Raw genomic sequence first — 18,407 nt, forward strand, 5'->3', positions numbered from 1 at the left:
CTCGGGCGCATCGCATCCCCCGGCTCCAACACCAGTTATGAGAAAATATTTTTTAGCCCCAGTCGGCTGCTTAATCAGCATTTGTCAAACGAAAAACCTTTCACCAGTTCTCGGCTTGGCTTTGCGCCTGGCCAAAATGACAATGACATTGCAGAGGCTGGCAAATGGCAAATGGCTTTCTCTTTGTGTATATTAGTCTGTGTGTGTGGCTGCTCCACCTCCTGCTTCTTGACAATGACACCAAAATGCCTGGCATTATGCGGGCTGCTCGCTGCTGGCTGCATTGAGTCCAACGTCAACTGTTTCAGTTGACAAATTTGAGCAAAAAGTAAAAATGTCCCAGCCAGCAGCAGACAAACGACTGTGACTGCGAGTGGGGAATGGTTTTTTGGGGGGTATCCAAAGGAGCAGGTGAATCAGCCACCTGGGTAAGCAAGCACACAAAGGCGAGTGCTTTTCCCAATGCCAAGCTGGCAAATTTCCATAAATCATATTAACCCACATTTGACATTACCCACACAAACGCCCACCGCCTTTCGCCTTGCCCCCGCCATCCTCTTTCCGGCATTGTTTGCCTAAAAGTTTTCGCTTTGCACATTTGGCATAGTTTTTCCTTCTACGCAACTTTGTGCAGCTTCCCTTCTTGAGGCTTGCACTTATAAATTTCCCTGGAAATCGTTAGCCCGGAGAAAGGTTTTCAGGGCCAACGTTCCTAATGAATGTCGAAGCTCGAAGCTTGAAACTCGAAGCTCTCAACCTGAAATCGCAAATGAAGGTGCATGTGAATTATTTAGGTTGAGTGAATACTGATGTACATTATGTGGAACATAGAATATCTTTCACCGACACAGTGGAGTTCGAATCGCATGCATTTTTTATTATAATTACCCCCGAATAAACAAAATACCCAGCAGATTCACATGCTCAAGGCTCCGGCTTCGGTTGCTTTTGTTGGGTAATAAATCATTTTTATTGTTGGCACTTAAAATGCCATTGTGTTGCAATAAAGTCGCCATAGTAAGACACGAACATGGCCCACTTAAACCTAACGCTGACCCGGTGCTTGAGCCCTAGAATGCCTCCTAGAGGGCAGGAGGTGCCAAATTGGATCGGGATGACTTGGCCTTCATTAGTTTTAATTCTCATTTCGGGATTTGTGTGGAGAAGAATGGTCTTGCAGCCTGGTCTTCCTGGGTAATTATGCAATCACTTTTTGGCATGGCCCCCAAAATGAACTGCTTGCATGTCCTCGTCTCAGGACTCTTCAAGACTCCTTCCGGCCTTCTGGCATTACAAATTGCCGCCATACGCGAAATAATGCTTTGCTATTTGTACAAAATGCTAATTTGATTAATCCGCGTTTCAGTTTTATGAGGCCGCGCTTGTTTTGCGTCGCATTAAATCCATTTTTCAGCTGACTCGCGTGCCATGGCCCGAGCAAATGCCGAAAGCCAAGCGCCGAGCTGGTACCGAATGCTCCACATCTGCCGGCCAGGACGAGCGAAGAGGCTAAGGCCAGCTCCCAATTAGGATAATCGTCGGCGGGAAATGTTAATTTAAATGTGAATGATTGTGGCTCCTGTGTTTCTGATTCGGATTCTTTTTCTGCTTTTGTTGACTTTGTTGCCCTGGACTTTCGTGTTGCCGGTTGCGTGCTGGAATACATGTGTTTGGGGGCGCGGAAGTTGCGGCAATTGTGTAACCGCTTGGCTGAGCTTGATTCCGAATTGGAATCTCTCGTGACAGGCGGCCATGCGTGGGACATTGATAGGCTACTCGCTCGAGGAGGATCCGCACTCTTCCTCCTGCTCCTGCTCGCCGAAAAAAATGCCGCGTTGAACCTGGGGCAAATCGCACCAGTCGCTAACAGCCTTTCTCCGGATCGAGAATATCGATGACTGGCTGTCGATCTCCTGGTACAGGTCCAGGAACTTGCGAAAGCCAATCGTTGGCTGAACGGCCCTGATCTTTGGCATCCGTTTGGCAGGAATATTGATAACTGGTTCCGCCTGGTAGAGAGCGATCGGTTCGCAGATTTGCTGCTTACGGGATGGCTTCGCCTTAGTCTTCTTTTTGGCCATCTTTTTAATAGGTTTAGCTTTCTTTAGACGATTTTTGGCCGTTGTCGTCGCTAGACGGGGTTTTCTAGGAACCAAATGACTTGGCTCATTCATTACCATATCGGAAACAGGACAGCTCTACAAAATAAGTGGTAAAAAAAGGTTGTAATTTTAGATTTCAAGTTAAGAGGTTTACTTACCAGCTGGGCATATCGCATCCTTTGAGCCTGTGAAAATGTTCCCCAAACACGGGCTGCATTCAGAAGGGCATCGTTTGGCAACATTTCACAGTGCTGCCTCGAATAGATCTGCAGAAAGTTCCTGTACGCCTGTACTGACCGCTCCTCTGGTCGACTGGAACGGTTGCCCATCTCAAAGAACTGATAATTTGGCTTTTTATTATAAAAAAAATTTTAATCTGCAAAAATACGAAAATTTATCACTTTCATATGTGTATAACGTTAACTGATTTAAACAAGATTCAACAATTTGACAGATATTAAAAAAATAACTTGTTTAAACATTTCTTATTTGTACTTTTTGTTAAGATGTTATTAAATTTAAATCACTTAAACAGGGAAATGTTCTCACATTCTTAAGCAGGTCAGAATGTGCTCAAGTGAGATGTATTTATATTTAATACTCTAAGAAGCAACTGCTGTGATTATAACGCTTGAGTTTTAAGACGAAACATGAGCAAAGTACACTTTTCATAATTAAAGAGCTTCCTGCTACAAACATTGGTGATTGTGAGACGGCCTCCACAGCTCCTTCTTGCCAATCTTATCGCTCGGCTAACGAACTAACGCCATTAGCCAACGCGGCTGGTGCGACAACCACTGGATACGTAATAAAAAAAAAGGGCAACAACCGGACATTAAGCTTTTGGTCAAGGAAAAGGGCCGGGACGAGGTGAAGCCTAATGAAATTCCTTGGAAACATGTTCTCGCCTGATAAGCAGCCATTGGTCAATTGGCCAGGCAGCCCACCTCGAAATGTGCAGCACTCAGGCAATGCCGCGGAAACGAGCGTGACGTGGTACGCAAAACGCGATCTCGAACCCCAAAACAAAAAGAAAAGCAAGCCAGTCTGCCGCACGAAATATGAAAAAGTGCAGAGGCGAAAAGTCAATGTCGTTTGCAATGCAGCGCTGTAAATTATTTTACATGGCCGACTTAAGGCCAAATGGAAGGAGTGGGCCAAATGAGGCGACACCCCAGCAGGAGCTTTAAAAGCAAACCCCAAGGCAGAATTGCTGCCCGGATGGGCCTCACTTTCAGCAAGATCCCACGGCTGAAGCGGCTGCAGATTGCAGTATGCATACACCTGGCGAAACAGGGTGACCTGACTGTTTAAAGAATGAATTTATTCAGTTGCTACATTTTTAAAAGGGATTGATATATCGGTAACAACGAAATTTCTTTTATAAATCTAAATGCTGCCAAAAGCTTTTCGAAAATGAAAATAAAATGGATTGGTCATAAGCCCATAATTAAAATTATTTTTGCTAAAAGGAAGACAAATTGGGAGGAATGAGTTTAAGCAAAATTTAATTTTTACAATTTTAGGTTTAAGCTTTTTGGAAAAGAAAACCAAATCTTTTGGTATATTTTCCTATACCTATAGTCGCACTTAAATTATATTTTTTTAACAAGGCCAAGTAAAATATTCTTAATATAATTATTTGCCAACCTTTTGTCAAGGCTCAATAAACAGAAAATTTAAACAAATGAAAACGAAAAAGGAGTTTTCTCGAAGCATATCAATTTGGCTCGCTGAACGTAAACCCAAATTTTAGTGCCTCGTGCACAAAATATTTTCTTTATTGTGGTAAAATTGTTTGCCGTGCAAATGCACGTGTTTAAGTACCCTGCCGCTGCGCCTGTCCCAACTTTCTGGCATTTATCTCTGTGAAAAGGAATCGCTCAACGCCCGGGAAACGTTGAAGCCAAGTTGCGGCGGGATGGGCTCCATTGTCTTAGCCAGGAGTTGGTGGGGGGTGGTCCGAGTGGTAACCACCGCAGAGCAGCGTTTCCGCCGCGGATTCCTGTGCAGCGAGTCCTGGGCGCCGCTCCTTTGGCTTTGTGTATGCAAACAAAGTACGAGATAAACTTTTGTTCTGCCTGAACTTTGTCGCGGCTGGGTGTTTGTGGGCTGCTTCTCTGCTTCTACAGCTGCCGTTGTTGCTGCCCTCGCATTATAATTTCAGCTCGCTTTCGCACAATTCCTCCCGTCTTTGTCCGCGCTTTATGAAAATGAGTTAAACATAATACGAATCTCTGGGGCGAGTTTGGGAAATTGTTTTTAAATTTACCACCAGGCCCCAGTACTGTGTCGGCTTTGGTTGCCGTCACACGAGCGGCGACGAACCGAATTGAAAACGCCAAGAACAATATGTCATTAGAATATAAATTGAAATTGACGGCTCATCTTGTTTGTTTTTCGCTCACAACTTCTTTGCGGCACGCAGACAGGGGAACTGTCATTGCTTTTGCATGTTGCAGGTTGATTAAAAAACTATACGAGAGTGTTCCACTCACGTGCCGCACGCAGGCCGTGGCGAAATGTGCCAGCCATAGACATACTTTTCCAATTTACCCACACCATCGCCATCGCCATCGCCATCGTCGAAACGGACTGTGCGAAATGAGCCACTCAAAGCAATCAGGCAGACACATCTCTGGCCCCACCCAATCACTCAGCCTCCGATGGAAGCCTCCGAAGGCACCCCAATGCCCCGCTTCCGGTCGAGAATCCCATCCCGCAATCCTCACCAGCCATCAGCGCCATGAATTATGCAAATCTCTTGCGGCCAACTCAACGCAGAGGCGAGGCTGGAAAAAAAAATCAAACAAAATCGATTGATGTACAAATTTTTCTTAGCATCCGCAAACAATTTGCTCCAAAGGAGCCTGCCTTTTGATTTGTGCGTCAATGACGGGCACGAGTGGGGGAGATGCTGTCTTGTCCTGGCGGCCTACTCCTAAATTATGTAGATTTGTTTTAGCATAATGCCTGTGCTTGAGCAGGGGTGTTGTACGGAAAGAGTGTGTGTTAGGAGCAGGGATCCTACGGCAGCAGCTATTTTTTGTATTTTTCTCGGCTGCAACGTTTTAAACCGCCATTAAGTTGCCTCCATAAATATCAGGCTGGCCCGCTCCGCCCCCACTCTCCGCCAGAAGAATTATGTAAATTCATCGCCCTCCGCCCATCCGAAGCGTTTCATTGAATTATTGTGCGTTGCCCGGACAACCGATGGTCCACCGGACTGGCCTTTTCCTTTTCGACATATTCCCGTTGCCATGGTGGGCACTGTGCGGTTGTCTTTGAGCCCGGGCAATATATGAAATTCTTAAGTTTTCTCTCTGTTTGCCTCGGCTAATTTAATTTACTGGCATTCTCTGCACAATTTAGTTTAATTTGCCGGACATCCGCTTTGATTGGGGCAACACAACTTTTCCATCGGCCATTGTTAAAACTTGCATTTTTAGCAATAACTGTTGGAGGAATCAAATCAGTTGAAAATTAATTTAATTCGCACTTGAACGGCAAACTTTGGCCATAGCTGGCATGTAGCTTTATGATTTGCTTGCGTTTGGTTCCTTTGCCAACGAAAAAAGCGAAAATACCGAGCTGCAAAATTTTAATTATAAAAGTTTTGATCTTGCTCGCCTTGACGCCTGCTTGCCTGACTGACTAACTGACTAACTGACTAACTGACTAACTGACTGACTGACTGACTGGCTGACTTTTTCCCACTCCTGTATGCGGATTTTCAAGCGGCAAAAGTAAGTGCAGTCTGCACTTTGCCAATTTCACCAATATTAATTATGATTTCATTTTCGTTAGTTAACAGTTTTTTCCAGCGCTGCTTTATTGCTTTTACGCTTCCTTCAAATGAATACCAATGGCAGTGGCAATGGCAACGAGAGGGATGCTCGAGAAGGGTAAGAGAAAGAGTTTCCTTGTGGCGCAACTTAATTAATTTTACATTGCTTCGAGTGCACTGCTCCCTGGCTGTCAGGAAAGTGTTCAAATGATAAACGAGCTAATTAATATGCGCCAAAACTTGTCCCTCGGCCAACTACTACTGGCCGTGGTAATGGCCAATGCAAATAGCTGGAAAGAGTCGCTTGTGGCTGGCCAATTATGCGATATGATTTGCGCAAGTTGCGCAGCATATTTCTGCGAAATGTGCCATTTTCTCGGGGCAGTTCAACGACACAGCTTGCATTAAAATTCATGTGCAATATATTGGGACTTGCATGCATAATGGTCACTAAGTTTGCGCGCTGCAAACTTGGACGGGGGTATCAAGTGGACCACCTACATCCACCCCCTGCAACATGCAAATACCTACGTGGGCAGGAACAACTGGAAACTGAAAACTGAAAACTGAAAGCTGGAAACTGGAAACTGGCTACCAGTAACTGGCATCCGGACATCCTCTGCGTTCCGTTCCAAATGAAACTTGCAACGGTGGCATCCGCCTGCCTGTATAAAAACGCAGCTCAAGTAGTTTGTGTGCCCCATGAAATTTCATGCATAAACTTTTGCCAAATGCAAAACTTTTAATAATTTAAACCGTGCACGTATGGCGACGTTCCTGGTCAGCGTTTGGGTTCATGAAAGAGCTTAGAAGAGCTCCAGGCAAAGTCCTCGCAAGAAATCGACAAAAAAGGACCCAGCATTTCCATCGATGATTATGTATTTTTAAATAAATTTGCAAAAAGTTTGCGAGTCGGCTGACTGGCACAAAGGAAGTGACACATTTAAATTTCATACTTAGAGTTTGCATTATGGAAGGAAAATACTTGAGGGCCTCTTCGAAATTGTAATACTTTAAGAGCCTCTCCAAGACATTTGTTATACCAATTTGTACTCTTTATTGGCATGTCCAATTGCGATGTTTGCAGAGGTAGTTTTAAAATCGTAATAATAACAATAATAAATTCTGAACAGTCCTTAAGTTTCATACTTACAGAGAAATAATAAACTATTCTACCCCTTTTCTTGTTTGCAAAGCTAGGAGGATTGGGAAGTTGATAGCCATCTGAATTCTTATACGAATCGAATAAATAAAACACATTGACACAGTTTGGTTTACATCTAATGCTTTATTTTATTTTTGAATATTTTAGGGTTTCTTATGCGCATTAATCATACAATTAGCATCGTACTATGTAATTAGTAATTAATGAATTCACTTTTAATGAACACGAACGGTCCACGTGCTTATCTATTTCTGGTTTTCTTGAAATATTCTTGTATTTAGGTTCAGATTAGACATTGGATCAATTCGCCACCGTCAATCTGTGTATTCTGTAGTATCGCCTTCGATTTGTTCTGCACTCAACTGGCTATGTAAGGTACACACACATACACATTTATGTAGATAAATTTTAACGCTTTTATTTGGTTTTCAATTCAATTCGATTCGGTTTTTAGTGTTTTATTTCGGCTTTGGCTTCGTTCGACATGCTAGATACAGGAGTTGAATACGAGTTCGAGGGGCCGCGGCCTATAAAATATACAAGTGAGCTTTGACCTCTATTGTGTGCCCTAAATGAAACAGTACAGATTCGGATCGATCGTACAATTGGAAAGGTGCAAAAGCTGATAAAATGCCTGCTGGGTTTGTAACACTCAATAAGTACCGTATTCATGTATTTACAGATTGACACTCGTGAATCGTGAATCGTGATTCGTGCCGCTAATATCGTATGTATGCAAAAATTCACATTCAAATGCTCCGACTAATATTCCGAATGGGGGACTAGCTTAGTTCCGTCGCTCGTTTTGGTGGTACAACATGTTTGCTTAAACGCTAGTTTACATCGAAAAACATTACATTGAATTGCTGTTACGTTGTTATCCTTTTGGTTATGGGTGCGCTTACTGGCTAAAATAAGACTACAGCTGCAATCGAAGTAATGGCAATGAAACGAGCTCGAAACACAAATGTGGCTGATACTTTACATACTATCGTTTTGCGGTCTGGTTTTTGGATCTCTCTGTTTTATTTCGCCTTCAATATTTTGTTTTTTATGCCTTCGCTTCAAACTAAATAATATCACTATATATTGTTTGCTTAATTTACATACACATCCTGCATCGACATTTATGAAGTAAAATGCAGTTCACATTCAGATATCTAATGCTTATTTACATGACCTAGTTCGAGTGGCTTACACTACCATGGGGATGGAACTGGGGGTGGGATTTGGATAGTGGATTTGCATTCTCCTGCTGCACTTTCCATTAACCATTTTCCGGTTTTTATGTGTGTACTCTAATTTAATCGTGGACAAAACTCGTGACAATTTATTTACATGGTTTCCATACATTTATTCCTTTAGCTTTCTGCTCTGTAGTTTGGGCTAGATTCACTTGCGCTTTGGTAAAATAATGGGATGGCCGGGAAGCGAACACATCAGCAGTATAATAAGACCAATTGTGTGGGAAAACGATTTTGGAATTTTCTCTGATTTTCTGTACTTTACAGCTCATGCTTGTGTCCTTCCCCGCCAAAAGATCCTGATCCTTATGCTAATCCTGATGGTCGTCTGCCTGCGTGAACGGCTTATCCCAGGCCCAGTCGACGTCTGTCGAACTGACAATTACTCAAGGCCAGGGCCAAGAGCAGCGCCGTGTGAAGGAGCAGGCTCTGGGGCAAGGAACCTGGCAGGCTGCCGACCGAGGCACTATTGCTGCGCGACTTGGAGCTGGCCACCACCTCGGCGTCCTCGGGGGCAATGTCCTGGTGCTCGTTGGCGACGATAAATTGAAATATATCGCTGACCTGCGGGGCGGACAGGAATGGACAGGGGTTGAGTACAGAAAAGTGTGGCACAGAATCAAGATTAAGTAGCCAAAGACTAGATTTATGATGGCACAGTGGCACCAGGCTACAGGCTACACAAAACTCACCTCATTCCAGCCGTAGCGGTTCTTGGCCTGCACAATCGCCTCGTAGTAAGCGCCCGGATGCAGATTCTTAATGGTGTAGGACATGATGTGTGTCAGAGGCTCCGAGGCCGGTCGGTGTTCCGGGGTGAGGATGAAGTCGTGCCACCTTCCCGGCTGCTGGTACGTATCATTCATCTATCCACAGCACAGCGGGGAGCAAGGCGAAGGGAAAGTGGGAAAGCGGGAAATCGGGAAAGAGAAGGAAAAGAAGAGCCAAATTAAGTGCCGGCTTCAACCATTGACAGTTTTCCTTTGATTCCTTAATTAATTTTATGTCCTGCGCGAGGAAACCGAATGATTTCCGCTGCGAGCGCCCGATCAAGTTATGACAGCTATCACATCAATTAAGCCCCATCCTCCTCCACCTGTTCATCTGAACCACTCGTCAAGCCGCTCCGGCGGAAAGTCCTCCAATAATTGCACTTCAATGGCGCATGAGTGCAGAAAAAAAATTATGTCCGCCCAATCAGCGGAGCGTGGTAGGCCACTGCAGTTTGACATTCATCGTCAAGTGTGCGTGAGTCGAAATCTCATTAAATTTCGCGACCCACCTCACCCGATATGCCAGTGTCTATAGCTCACAGTCGCAATTAAGCGACATTCTCGTATCTCTGCGCTGAAACTCGTATTAAAAAACACTTTGGTCTCTCTTATCTCTATCTTATCTGCTACGTGGAAAATAAATTTACAATAATTTATAGTTTATAACGAGTTAATAATAAAAATACTTTTAATAATCTAAGTACTTTTCCTGCACTTACAAACATTCATAAAATAAAAAGTATTTTAAACTGTAAAATTTATAATTTTGGTCTTGGTTTTGCTTTGGAATTTTCTAATGCTTTCATTATTTAACCCCGTTTAAAAAAGTATGTTTCAGTATCTCTATGGTAAACGACCCTACAAAAAAAATTATAAAAAAAATATTTTACTAATTAGTATAAATATTTCTCTCTGTATATTTTTCCCACCACTTTTTTTTTCTTCTTCCTACATAATGGATTCGTTTCAGTTTTTTATATGTTTTTTTTTACTTTTTGCCGGCAATTTGGTGCTCGATTTTTTAGACATCTCGTCTCAGTGAGTGTAATTTTAATCACGTGCTTCATTAGTGAGCCCTGTATTTTCCAAAAATAGAAGCCCCCTTCAAGACGAGACGTCAAGGTATTGGATTGCTTTTTATGGCATCCTCGGCGAATCTGCCAGCCCTTTGTCTAGATGTCAGTCTGGCGGGATCGGGCCTTTGCGCATATTTCGCAATTAATTAATTGAATATATATAGTACTCCTTTCATATCCTTTCATATCGGATTGCCAGTGGCTTCGCACCCATTATCGCGCCCCTTCAACTCACCAGCACTCGACGGTAGAGTAGGCGGACCTCCTCCAGCGGCGGGTAGCTATCGATTTTCCAGGTCAGGTTGTAGCTGTCCGGCGAACGACCCCACTTGGGGGAGTAGAACTCGGCGGGGCCGGGGCGTCCGGAGAGCTCCATGTACTTGCGGGAGCGGCCCAGCGAATTGTCCGCCACGCAGCTGAAAAGGATTTCTAATTAGCATATGGCTTAAATCGTTAATTGACTTAATTGGCTTTTGGTTTATTTTCTTATTTTCTTTTTAATTTTCTCTTGTTGATTTCGGAGTGCGTCATGTTGTTGCCTGCAATCAGTTTTGCACACGACCAAAAATGTAATTTCCTTTTAATTTTGCGTTACACTCTGTCAGCATTACTCATACGCCATGTACGCCCCGTGGGGTTGTTCCCACATCGATCTGGCAGTCGGCAGTCGGCAAGTGGCAAGTGGCTGGCTGGCAGCCGACTTTCCTAGTCGACTCAACTAATCCAAACACGTCGACACTTCGTGTGCACAAAAGCCACTCACTGTGGGTGGTGGCCAGGTGGTTCGATGGTTCGATGGGCACCACAAGTAGAACCAGTAGAACCACCACCACCCCCCTGAAAGATGGCTAAAACTTTGTGCATGAAATGTTGTGTCAACATGGCGAAACTTCCGCTTCTTTAATATGTTTCAGACAGATTGACATTGATGTGGAAAACTTGTTTGTCCGCAAAATGGGTGGGCCACGGCCCGCACCGACAATTCCCAATCCCCAATCCCCAATCCCCAAAGCCGGACGTGGGAACCATGTACTATGTAGCAAACGTATGGCCATGGCAAGTACAACAAATACATGCTACAAATAGTAGCAGCGGACAAAGCCTCGTTTCTCGGGCCCAGACAAGTGGCAACTTCTAGCTCCGAACTGCTAACTGGCTACTGGCTACTGGCTACTGGCTGGCAAAAAGTGAAATAAGTTGTAGCCAAAGTTGCCAAATTGGCTAAATCAACGCTGGGCGGCAAAGTTCATCGCCAGCCACAAGTTGTCTTCATCGATGCTTACCTGTAGTTGCCAAAGTCCTCCTGCTGGATGTGGCGTATGGAGAGCGTGTGCCGGTTGGCCCGGGTGTTCATCACTCGGCGGTCGGTCGATTGGATCGGAAATGAGTTTTGGTACCAGGACACCTGCAGCGTGAAGAGATTCGGGTTCGACATTAGCTCGGTCAAGATGGTCAGGATGGGAATGAAGATGAAGCACATGTCAATTGACTGCAGCAACTAATAAATTCAACTCAAAAATTGACCCACTTGCAGTAACTTCTTTTTGCCACAATTCGAAACGAGAAACGAAATGAAAGTTGGTCAAATAAAAATGGCATTAATTTGCCACAGCAAGCAATCGGTAAAAGAAATTGCAGGCCAGGCTGGCAATACAAAGCATAGGAGAACAAGGCAGGACACAACACAACACAACAGAATAGAAACGAAACGAAACGAAAAGCTGAATAACTGAAAGACAGGAAAAAGTGACCTGAAAACAAAGTTCTTACATAAAACGGGCAATGGCAAATGGAGAAGGCATGAGCTGTGAGCAGGCCTTGCCTGCCCGTGGCCCCGTAATCGTAATAATCTAAAAATCCGCGAAAAATAACAAATAACAAAAACTATCTGGGCACAATGGAAGAACGAATGGAACGGTGCATTCAAAGAGCCAACAAACCGTTGCGACTGGATCAGCGTAAACAATGCAAACGAGCTTCGCCTCGAATCCTTCGCCTGAGTGTATCCAGGACTTCTCCACTTGTATATCCGGGGGATCTGCACACAGATGCGGACACAGTCATAGATACAGATACAGATATACCGGGCATCCGTCAGGTTGCAGGATGGCGTGATGGCAGGAGGGCCAAATGGGAGGCAACGACACACAGAGAAAGAAACAGAGAAGAATTTAGCACACGAAGGCAGCAATCTGATTACAGTCAAAAATCAATTTATATACAGTTGCTAAGACTCCGTTTGGTCTCGGCTTTCTCTTGCCGTTCAAATTGTTTTCTGCCCGGCATTTGTCTATATCGAATCGGTGGTGCCGCATTGTTGCATGCATCCAGTATATCGAGTTTTGAATCTGCACAGCGGTTTCCGCATTCCCGCTGCAGTCAGCAGCTTTGAGGCTCTGATTTACGAGCCCCGCGAGACTCTAAAACACTTTTCTTCGCCTCCGGTTACTGTTTCTGTGCTTTTCTTTTGCAGTTGCAAACTTGAGCTATCCCCCAAATAGATTTCAAGTTCCTGCTCTATTCACGCAATGATTAATGACAGATTACGCGGCACAGATACTAAGAACTTACACTCAGAAATAAAAAGTCATTTAATTGACAACTTAGATATATCTTTAAAATTGAATCATAATATTTAACGTATATTTTCATTTAAAGATTTTTTGAGATGAAAGCTACACAGATGAAAAAAGTTTAGCTTTAGAACGTAGTTCTCTATGAATAAGACAAAGACAGGGTATAATAAATTTGTATCCACCATTTTAGAACATACTTCAGTTACCCGAATACTGTCATAGTTTTGTAAACTTATAAATATAGTCTTTTGTAGAAGCCCGCTTTGATTTATTAACAAAACATATCCCTATCCCCAATATATGTATCCTAATATATCTATCCCAATACACAATACCCAATTCTACGCTTTTTTTTATATATTTTTCAATCATGACATCATGATTTTTCTTTTATATAAGCACAAAAATATAGTCTATTAGTTTTAACCCGCTTTAACCTTTTTAAAATAGCTATGACTATTGCTTTGGTATACCCATTACATATCGATACTTTAAACATTTCTCAGTCTCAATTCAAGTGTACTTACACAGTACATCCAGCCGCATATCGACTGTGACCGGATCGCCCACTCCGTTGTCGGCGGTGCACTGGTAGACTCCTGCCTGCTGGCGCTCCAGCTTCTCCAGGGTCAAAATGGGTCCGTCTCCGATCCTGGCTGTCGACTTGTTTGCGCCGCTCTGCAAGGACATGGCAAAAAAAAAAAAAGAAAGGGGGTGGAATATGCTGTAACGCTTTGTAAACAGAGTGGCAACAAATTGAATCAATCGCAGACATCTTTTGGCCCCGGCAAAAATGGAGTCGGCGAGAGTGCAAGTAGCAAATGGCAAAAGACAAATGCTGTTGGCAAGCGAAAAAGTACGGTAACGAAATGAAATGAAACGAAACGAAACAAAACCCAAATGAAGACGTCTCCCCATCGAGAAGCGAAAAACGAAAAACGAAAAGCTACCTTCAACTGCACAGAGGGCAGGGGCCAAAAGCCAAGTTGCACAAATATTGGATGTGGAGCATGCAAAACTGGATGTAAACACAGACATCGGAGCGGGTCTCAAAGGGCCAAAAAGGGCGTTGTAGCAAGTCAGCTTGCTGGCATTCTGGCTTTCTGGCTGCGAGCGTCTTTTCTTTGGCAAACGGCTTGCTTTGGCTTGGTTTGGCTTGGTTTTCTCGATTTTGGCATGGGCCAAGTGACGCCCCAAGGGGAACACGTGTCAACGTGTGCTCCAAAGACCAAAGACAGCCGAAAACACGACGGAAACGCTGGGGCAGATTGAAATGGAACGCAGTGCCATGGAGTGACACCCAACTTTGGCAGTCTCTCCAGCAACGAGGAGCTATCCATGAAGGTGGAGCCGGAGCCCAAGCAACTCATCGTACCTGTCTAGGAGCAAACAAACCGAACGGAAATGTCAAATGCGCCAAAGTGCAGTAATGCAAACGAGACTTTTTCCTCGAATGTAGGGGTCCTGACATCGACATATATGGCACCCACATTCCTCGAGTGCTTACTCCGACACTTGACTTATTGAAAGTTTGTTGGCGAACAGAAGTTACACTCAAAAAGAAAACGGTTTTATTAAAAAAACTGGAAATTGAGCGAACTTCAACAAGCCGAAGTTTATATAACCTTGTATCCACTGCAAAAAATTAATAATTCTATTAAATTATAATTAAAAAACGTATGCGTAAATGTTAAAAAAAAATAAAGACATATCGACTTGTGGCTAGACTTTTCGATTGTTCCTATGGCAGCTAAATCATATAGATGTTGTCCTATTTTATTATTATAAAAGACGTTATTATCAACGAGTTAGCCATTACTATATCGCAAAGTACATTCATTTAAACTGAAAAACAGCAAAGTTATAATTTGTTTTCAATAAAGAAAGAAGTCTTTTGAGAAAGACTAACAAATGTTTAGTCCAGTTATTTAAAATTAAATTATTTTGAATTGCAGCTTTCTCGTGGACCAATTTGTACTGATGTTTCTTAGCAAAAATTATTTTTACTCTGAGATAGTTGGCTATTTTCAGAGTGTAGAGTAGTGTCTGTATTTTCACTGCCCGAATGACTGGGTCACTTGCTTATTGCCAGTTGGCATAGTTCCTCTAGAACTATGTGCTGGGTAGCATACTATTGCGGGTCTATGAATCGCATTAATTACGCTTTGAATACGAGCGAAGCCATTCTCCCTGGAAAGCTGGAAACCAGGAAACAAGCAAATCACAGCTCACAGGTTGCTGTCGCTGACAGTGATTTAGTGTAAATTCTCTGGCATCGAATCAATGCCAGATTCAGGTACCGAATATACTGCTCTAGCTCTAGCTACGAAATGGGTAATGGTAATTGGAAAGCCTTTGTGTGTCTCTCTGTTCTAGTTGGCAAGTTGATAAACTTCTCGAAATTAGCAGCGAAAACTGATTGCCAACTCGCATCCGCATTTGCAAGTCATACAAGTCGACATTAATTCATTTGTTTCGCTGCCGTTGCCATTGCCATTGCCGTTTTGGCCCTCTTTGAATGCCTGGCAAATATGTTATCCCTTTGTTGGCTCATGCGTAAAATTATGTGTTTGTTGAATTCATAATTGCCTCCCATTACAGCCACATGCCGCAATCGTAGATTTTTGGGGCGGCGGTGCCGCCTTGCGATTTATCATCTCACTTTTTGTTTGCTCCTGCTGCCGAGCGGATGGCGGAGATTTCTACTGTGCGGAATGTGTTGAAAACTGTGAGTGATGAGTTATGTTGTTGATTTATAATACAAACACATTCCTATCTAGATCTGTTCCCTATGTGTGTGAGTGTGTGACTTTAATATAGGCGAATCATTTTTAATTAATAACGAACTTTTGGCCATCCCAAAAGGCTAAAAAAGTTTTCCCCCCTCGCCTGCAGTTTTGTTTGGCGGGCTCTCGAGAGCTTAAAAGCGAGTGAAAGTGAAATTTGAAAAGGAAAGTGCTTAAAGTGCTGACCCCGCACAGCTTACCCGTACCGCCCGTTGGCAGGAAAACGCAATTTAAATTTACATAACGATGCGAAGCAGTTGCGGGAATTAAATTCAATTAAACTAAATGAAATTCACTTAAAACAGCATCGGAATGTGCCCAGTTCAGCTAAATGGCTAAGGAGTGGCGCACAAAGCAATGTGTAACGAACCTTCTTGGTCCAGTAAATGGATGGCACCGGATTACCAGATCCCTTGCACTCCAGCGTAATGGGTCCTCCTTTGCGGGCCTGCAGTTGTCCGGATGTGGGGATGGCCCGTACACTGGGCGGAACTGGGGGGAGAAAGGGGGCCAAATCAGTGGCTAATTGATGTATGCGACTTAGGCAGCACTTGTCAAATGCAAATCTCTGCCCTAATGCTGTGCAAACATGTCGACGTGTACTCACCCAATATCTCAACTGTGTGCACTTGATCACGATTTATTTTGTCACTGATTTGACAAACATAATCCCCGGCATCTTGGGGCTCCAAATCGGATATCTCTAAATTATAACCATCTATCAGTCTTACGCGCTCATCCCTTGTAACCATAATGTTGGAGGCAGTGAGCACATTTGTTCCCCGTCGCCACAGAAGAACGAAATTGCCTGCAAAAAGATACAGAGATACAGACAGATATACAGAGTATGAGAGAGTGTAGTCTTGGTCCTATAAGCAGATGAAAAATATAGAGCAAAATGTGTCTTCTTGTTGGCTACGAAATTTATTGTAAAATGCCGCAATATAAACATGAAGCGTTCTGCTGCCAGCGTAGACATATACTTTCAGCTGTCACTGCGGCAGAGAAACTTGGAGGCGGCGGCAGGCGGGCGAAAATAGTTTTCTTCCGCCCAGATACATATCTATCTTTCCATCTTTCTCCGACTCAACTTTCCCCCACCGAGCTGTGAACATTCTGCAGATTCCGTTCTGTTTGTCTATCCGGAGGTCCTGGCAGCATCAGCAGCAGGATGTGTGGACTTCTGTTTTCATCTATTTTTTAGTATGTTTGCTCATATAAATGACATAATTTTGCAGATGTTGTTGGCATAATTCTTTGCTTTTTTATTCTTTGCATATTTTATACCACTCGGATCGCTGCTGGTGCCATGGCCGTTTTTATTGTTGTCGTCGCCACAAAAAGGCAAACGAGAATTTGTTAAATGAGATTAAGTGGCGTATAATATGTTTATTTATTTTGTGTGCTTAAGTCCTGAACGAGAGACCCATAACCCAGCGCTCCACTTGGCTTCACTTCGGCCTCGAACCATTTATGAACTTGTATTTATTATGGAAATATTAAAAAAACAAACGTGAAAAAGCGCCGCACGAACGTATTACGTATACGTGCTGTAAAACCGAAATCAGAGTTGTGTAAATACGACGTCGTCAACGTTTACCCACTGTAAGGGTGGGTGTGGCAGTTCGTCCTTCGGTCCAACGGTCAACGGTTTGTTGGAATATGATTCGCAGCATTCGAAATATGAAATTTTAATGAAATGTTTTCATTTTCATTTTCATTTTCCCGACCCGACCTCCGCTGCTCCGCCTGACTGCTACCGCTCGCAAAAATGTATATGTTTGTGCGTGTGTGGGCCCACTGGCATCTGACATTTTCCCGACCTTAAGCTGCCATTAAATAATCACAGCTTAAAGTAATGTATTATTAATGCCGCATTTAAAATGCATACGCGTCCATAATGAGTGTGCTCAGTTGGGTATTTGCCTTCCTTCCGGTCATCAACAGGAGTTGAATGCAAAAGAAACACTGCCCCTCTTTAAATGCGATAAATACAAATATTCGCTTAAGTTGGGCACAAAAACTCACAACTTCACCCCATAAACGCAGCTTGAATCCTCTGGCTTAAACTCAAGCAATCATCGTTTTATTGGGGTTTGATTTTTATTGAATCGACTGCAGACTTTCAGAGCAATTGCCCAGCATTTTGTGGGTGAGCAGGTGGTGGAGGGTTTTATTTTGATTTTATATTAGTCCTCGCCGGCTTCCGGTCCTGCACTTTATTGGAGTCTAATGGCTGTATATTGATATTGTTGTAGGGAAAGGGGAATGCCATAAAAATTTCATTTTATAGCTCGTCAATTTCGACATATGAATTCGGAGGCAAGTTAAAGCTGCCCTCTCAACCCACAAAGTGCTCATAATTTTTGGGTCCTACAAAAGCATGTAGGCGTATTGCTAAATGAGTTACCCACTTTCTTCGGTACCTTTTTTTTCAATGGGTTTTAGGTGAAAGCAATTTAGTAAGTCAATACGTTCCTGCTGCGACCAGACCAATGAAAATCCAATTTACAGCCGCGCTCGATATTTATTGACTAGCGTTTTTGTCTGCCATTCACCGGGTGACAACATGACGTATACGTATTTGATTCGCACATATGTGACGAATGTAGGTACACAGCGTACAATAGCGGACGGCAATCAATGAAAGGCTTCATAGACCATTTGATACTTAATTTCCTTTATTGGATTAAAGGCTTGCCCTGCCGCTCTCTTTCTGGCTGACCTCTTCGCCAGTTCGTGGGACTGAAAGCTGCAATCAAACCCCGTCCGTGTCACCCATCGTTAAAAGCTGAAGCGGATTGATGACAGTGCAGTGCAAAAAAGTACACACAGCCAGGGGCACTGGCACTGGCCATCGGACTTCCAGCTCCAGAAACATCAGCAGTGACAGGGCCA

General features: G+C 43.4%; 2 protein-coding genes across 7 annotated transcripts in view; both read right to left on the minus strand.

Moving 5' to 3' along the window:
• Positions 1 to 942: 942 nt before the first annotated feature.
• On the minus strand, positions 943 to 2,546 carry LOC128256729 (uncharacterized). The gene is made up of 2 exons (XM_052987266.1): positions 2,261 to 2,546; positions 943 to 2,198 (listed from the first exon to the last, which is right to left on the minus strand). The coding sequence occupies exons 1-2, from the start codon at positions 2,429 to 2,431 to the stop codon at positions 1,773 to 1,775; spliced, it is 597 nt and encodes a 198-aa protein (XP_052843226.1). The 5' UTR covers positions 2,432 to 2,546; the 3' UTR covers positions 943 to 1,772.
• A 4,611-nt stretch (positions 2,547 to 7,157) lies between these two features.
• The window catches only part of LOC128252268 (neuronal growth regulator 1), a 64,518-nt gene continuing 53,268 nt past the window's right edge, over positions 7,158 to 18,407 (minus strand). For 2 of the 6 annotated variants that reach the window (XM_052979878.1, XM_052979868.1), the window contains exons 4-11: positions 16,117 to 16,317; positions 15,880 to 16,001; positions 13,251 to 13,401; positions 12,088 to 12,185; positions 11,431 to 11,552; positions 10,383 to 10,563; positions 8,991 to 9,164; positions 7,158 to 8,862 (exon numbers count right to left, since the gene is read on the minus strand). In XM_052979878.1, the coding sequence (XP_052835838.1) occupies positions 8,644 to 8,862; positions 8,991 to 9,164; positions 10,383 to 10,563; positions 11,431 to 11,552; positions 12,088 to 12,185; positions 13,251 to 13,401; positions 15,880 to 16,001; positions 16,117 to 16,317 (1,268 nt within the window). In that variant the 3' untranslated portion in view covers positions 7,158 to 8,643. Of the gene's footprint in view, positions 8,863 to 8,990; positions 9,165 to 10,382; positions 10,564 to 11,430; positions 11,553 to 12,087; positions 12,186 to 13,250; positions 13,402 to 15,879; positions 16,002 to 16,116; positions 16,318 to 18,407 lie in introns of those variants that run through there. The other 4 variants (XM_052979887.1, XR_008267296.1, XR_008267297.1 and 1 more) reach the window with 4 other exon arrangements.

This window comes from Drosophila gunungcola, chromosome 3R, assembly GCF_025200985.1.
Source record: "Drosophila gunungcola strain Sukarami chromosome 3R, Dgunungcola_SK_2, whole genome shotgun sequence".
NCBI lineage: Eukaryota > Metazoa > Arthropoda > Insecta > Diptera > Drosophilidae > Drosophila > Drosophila gunungcola.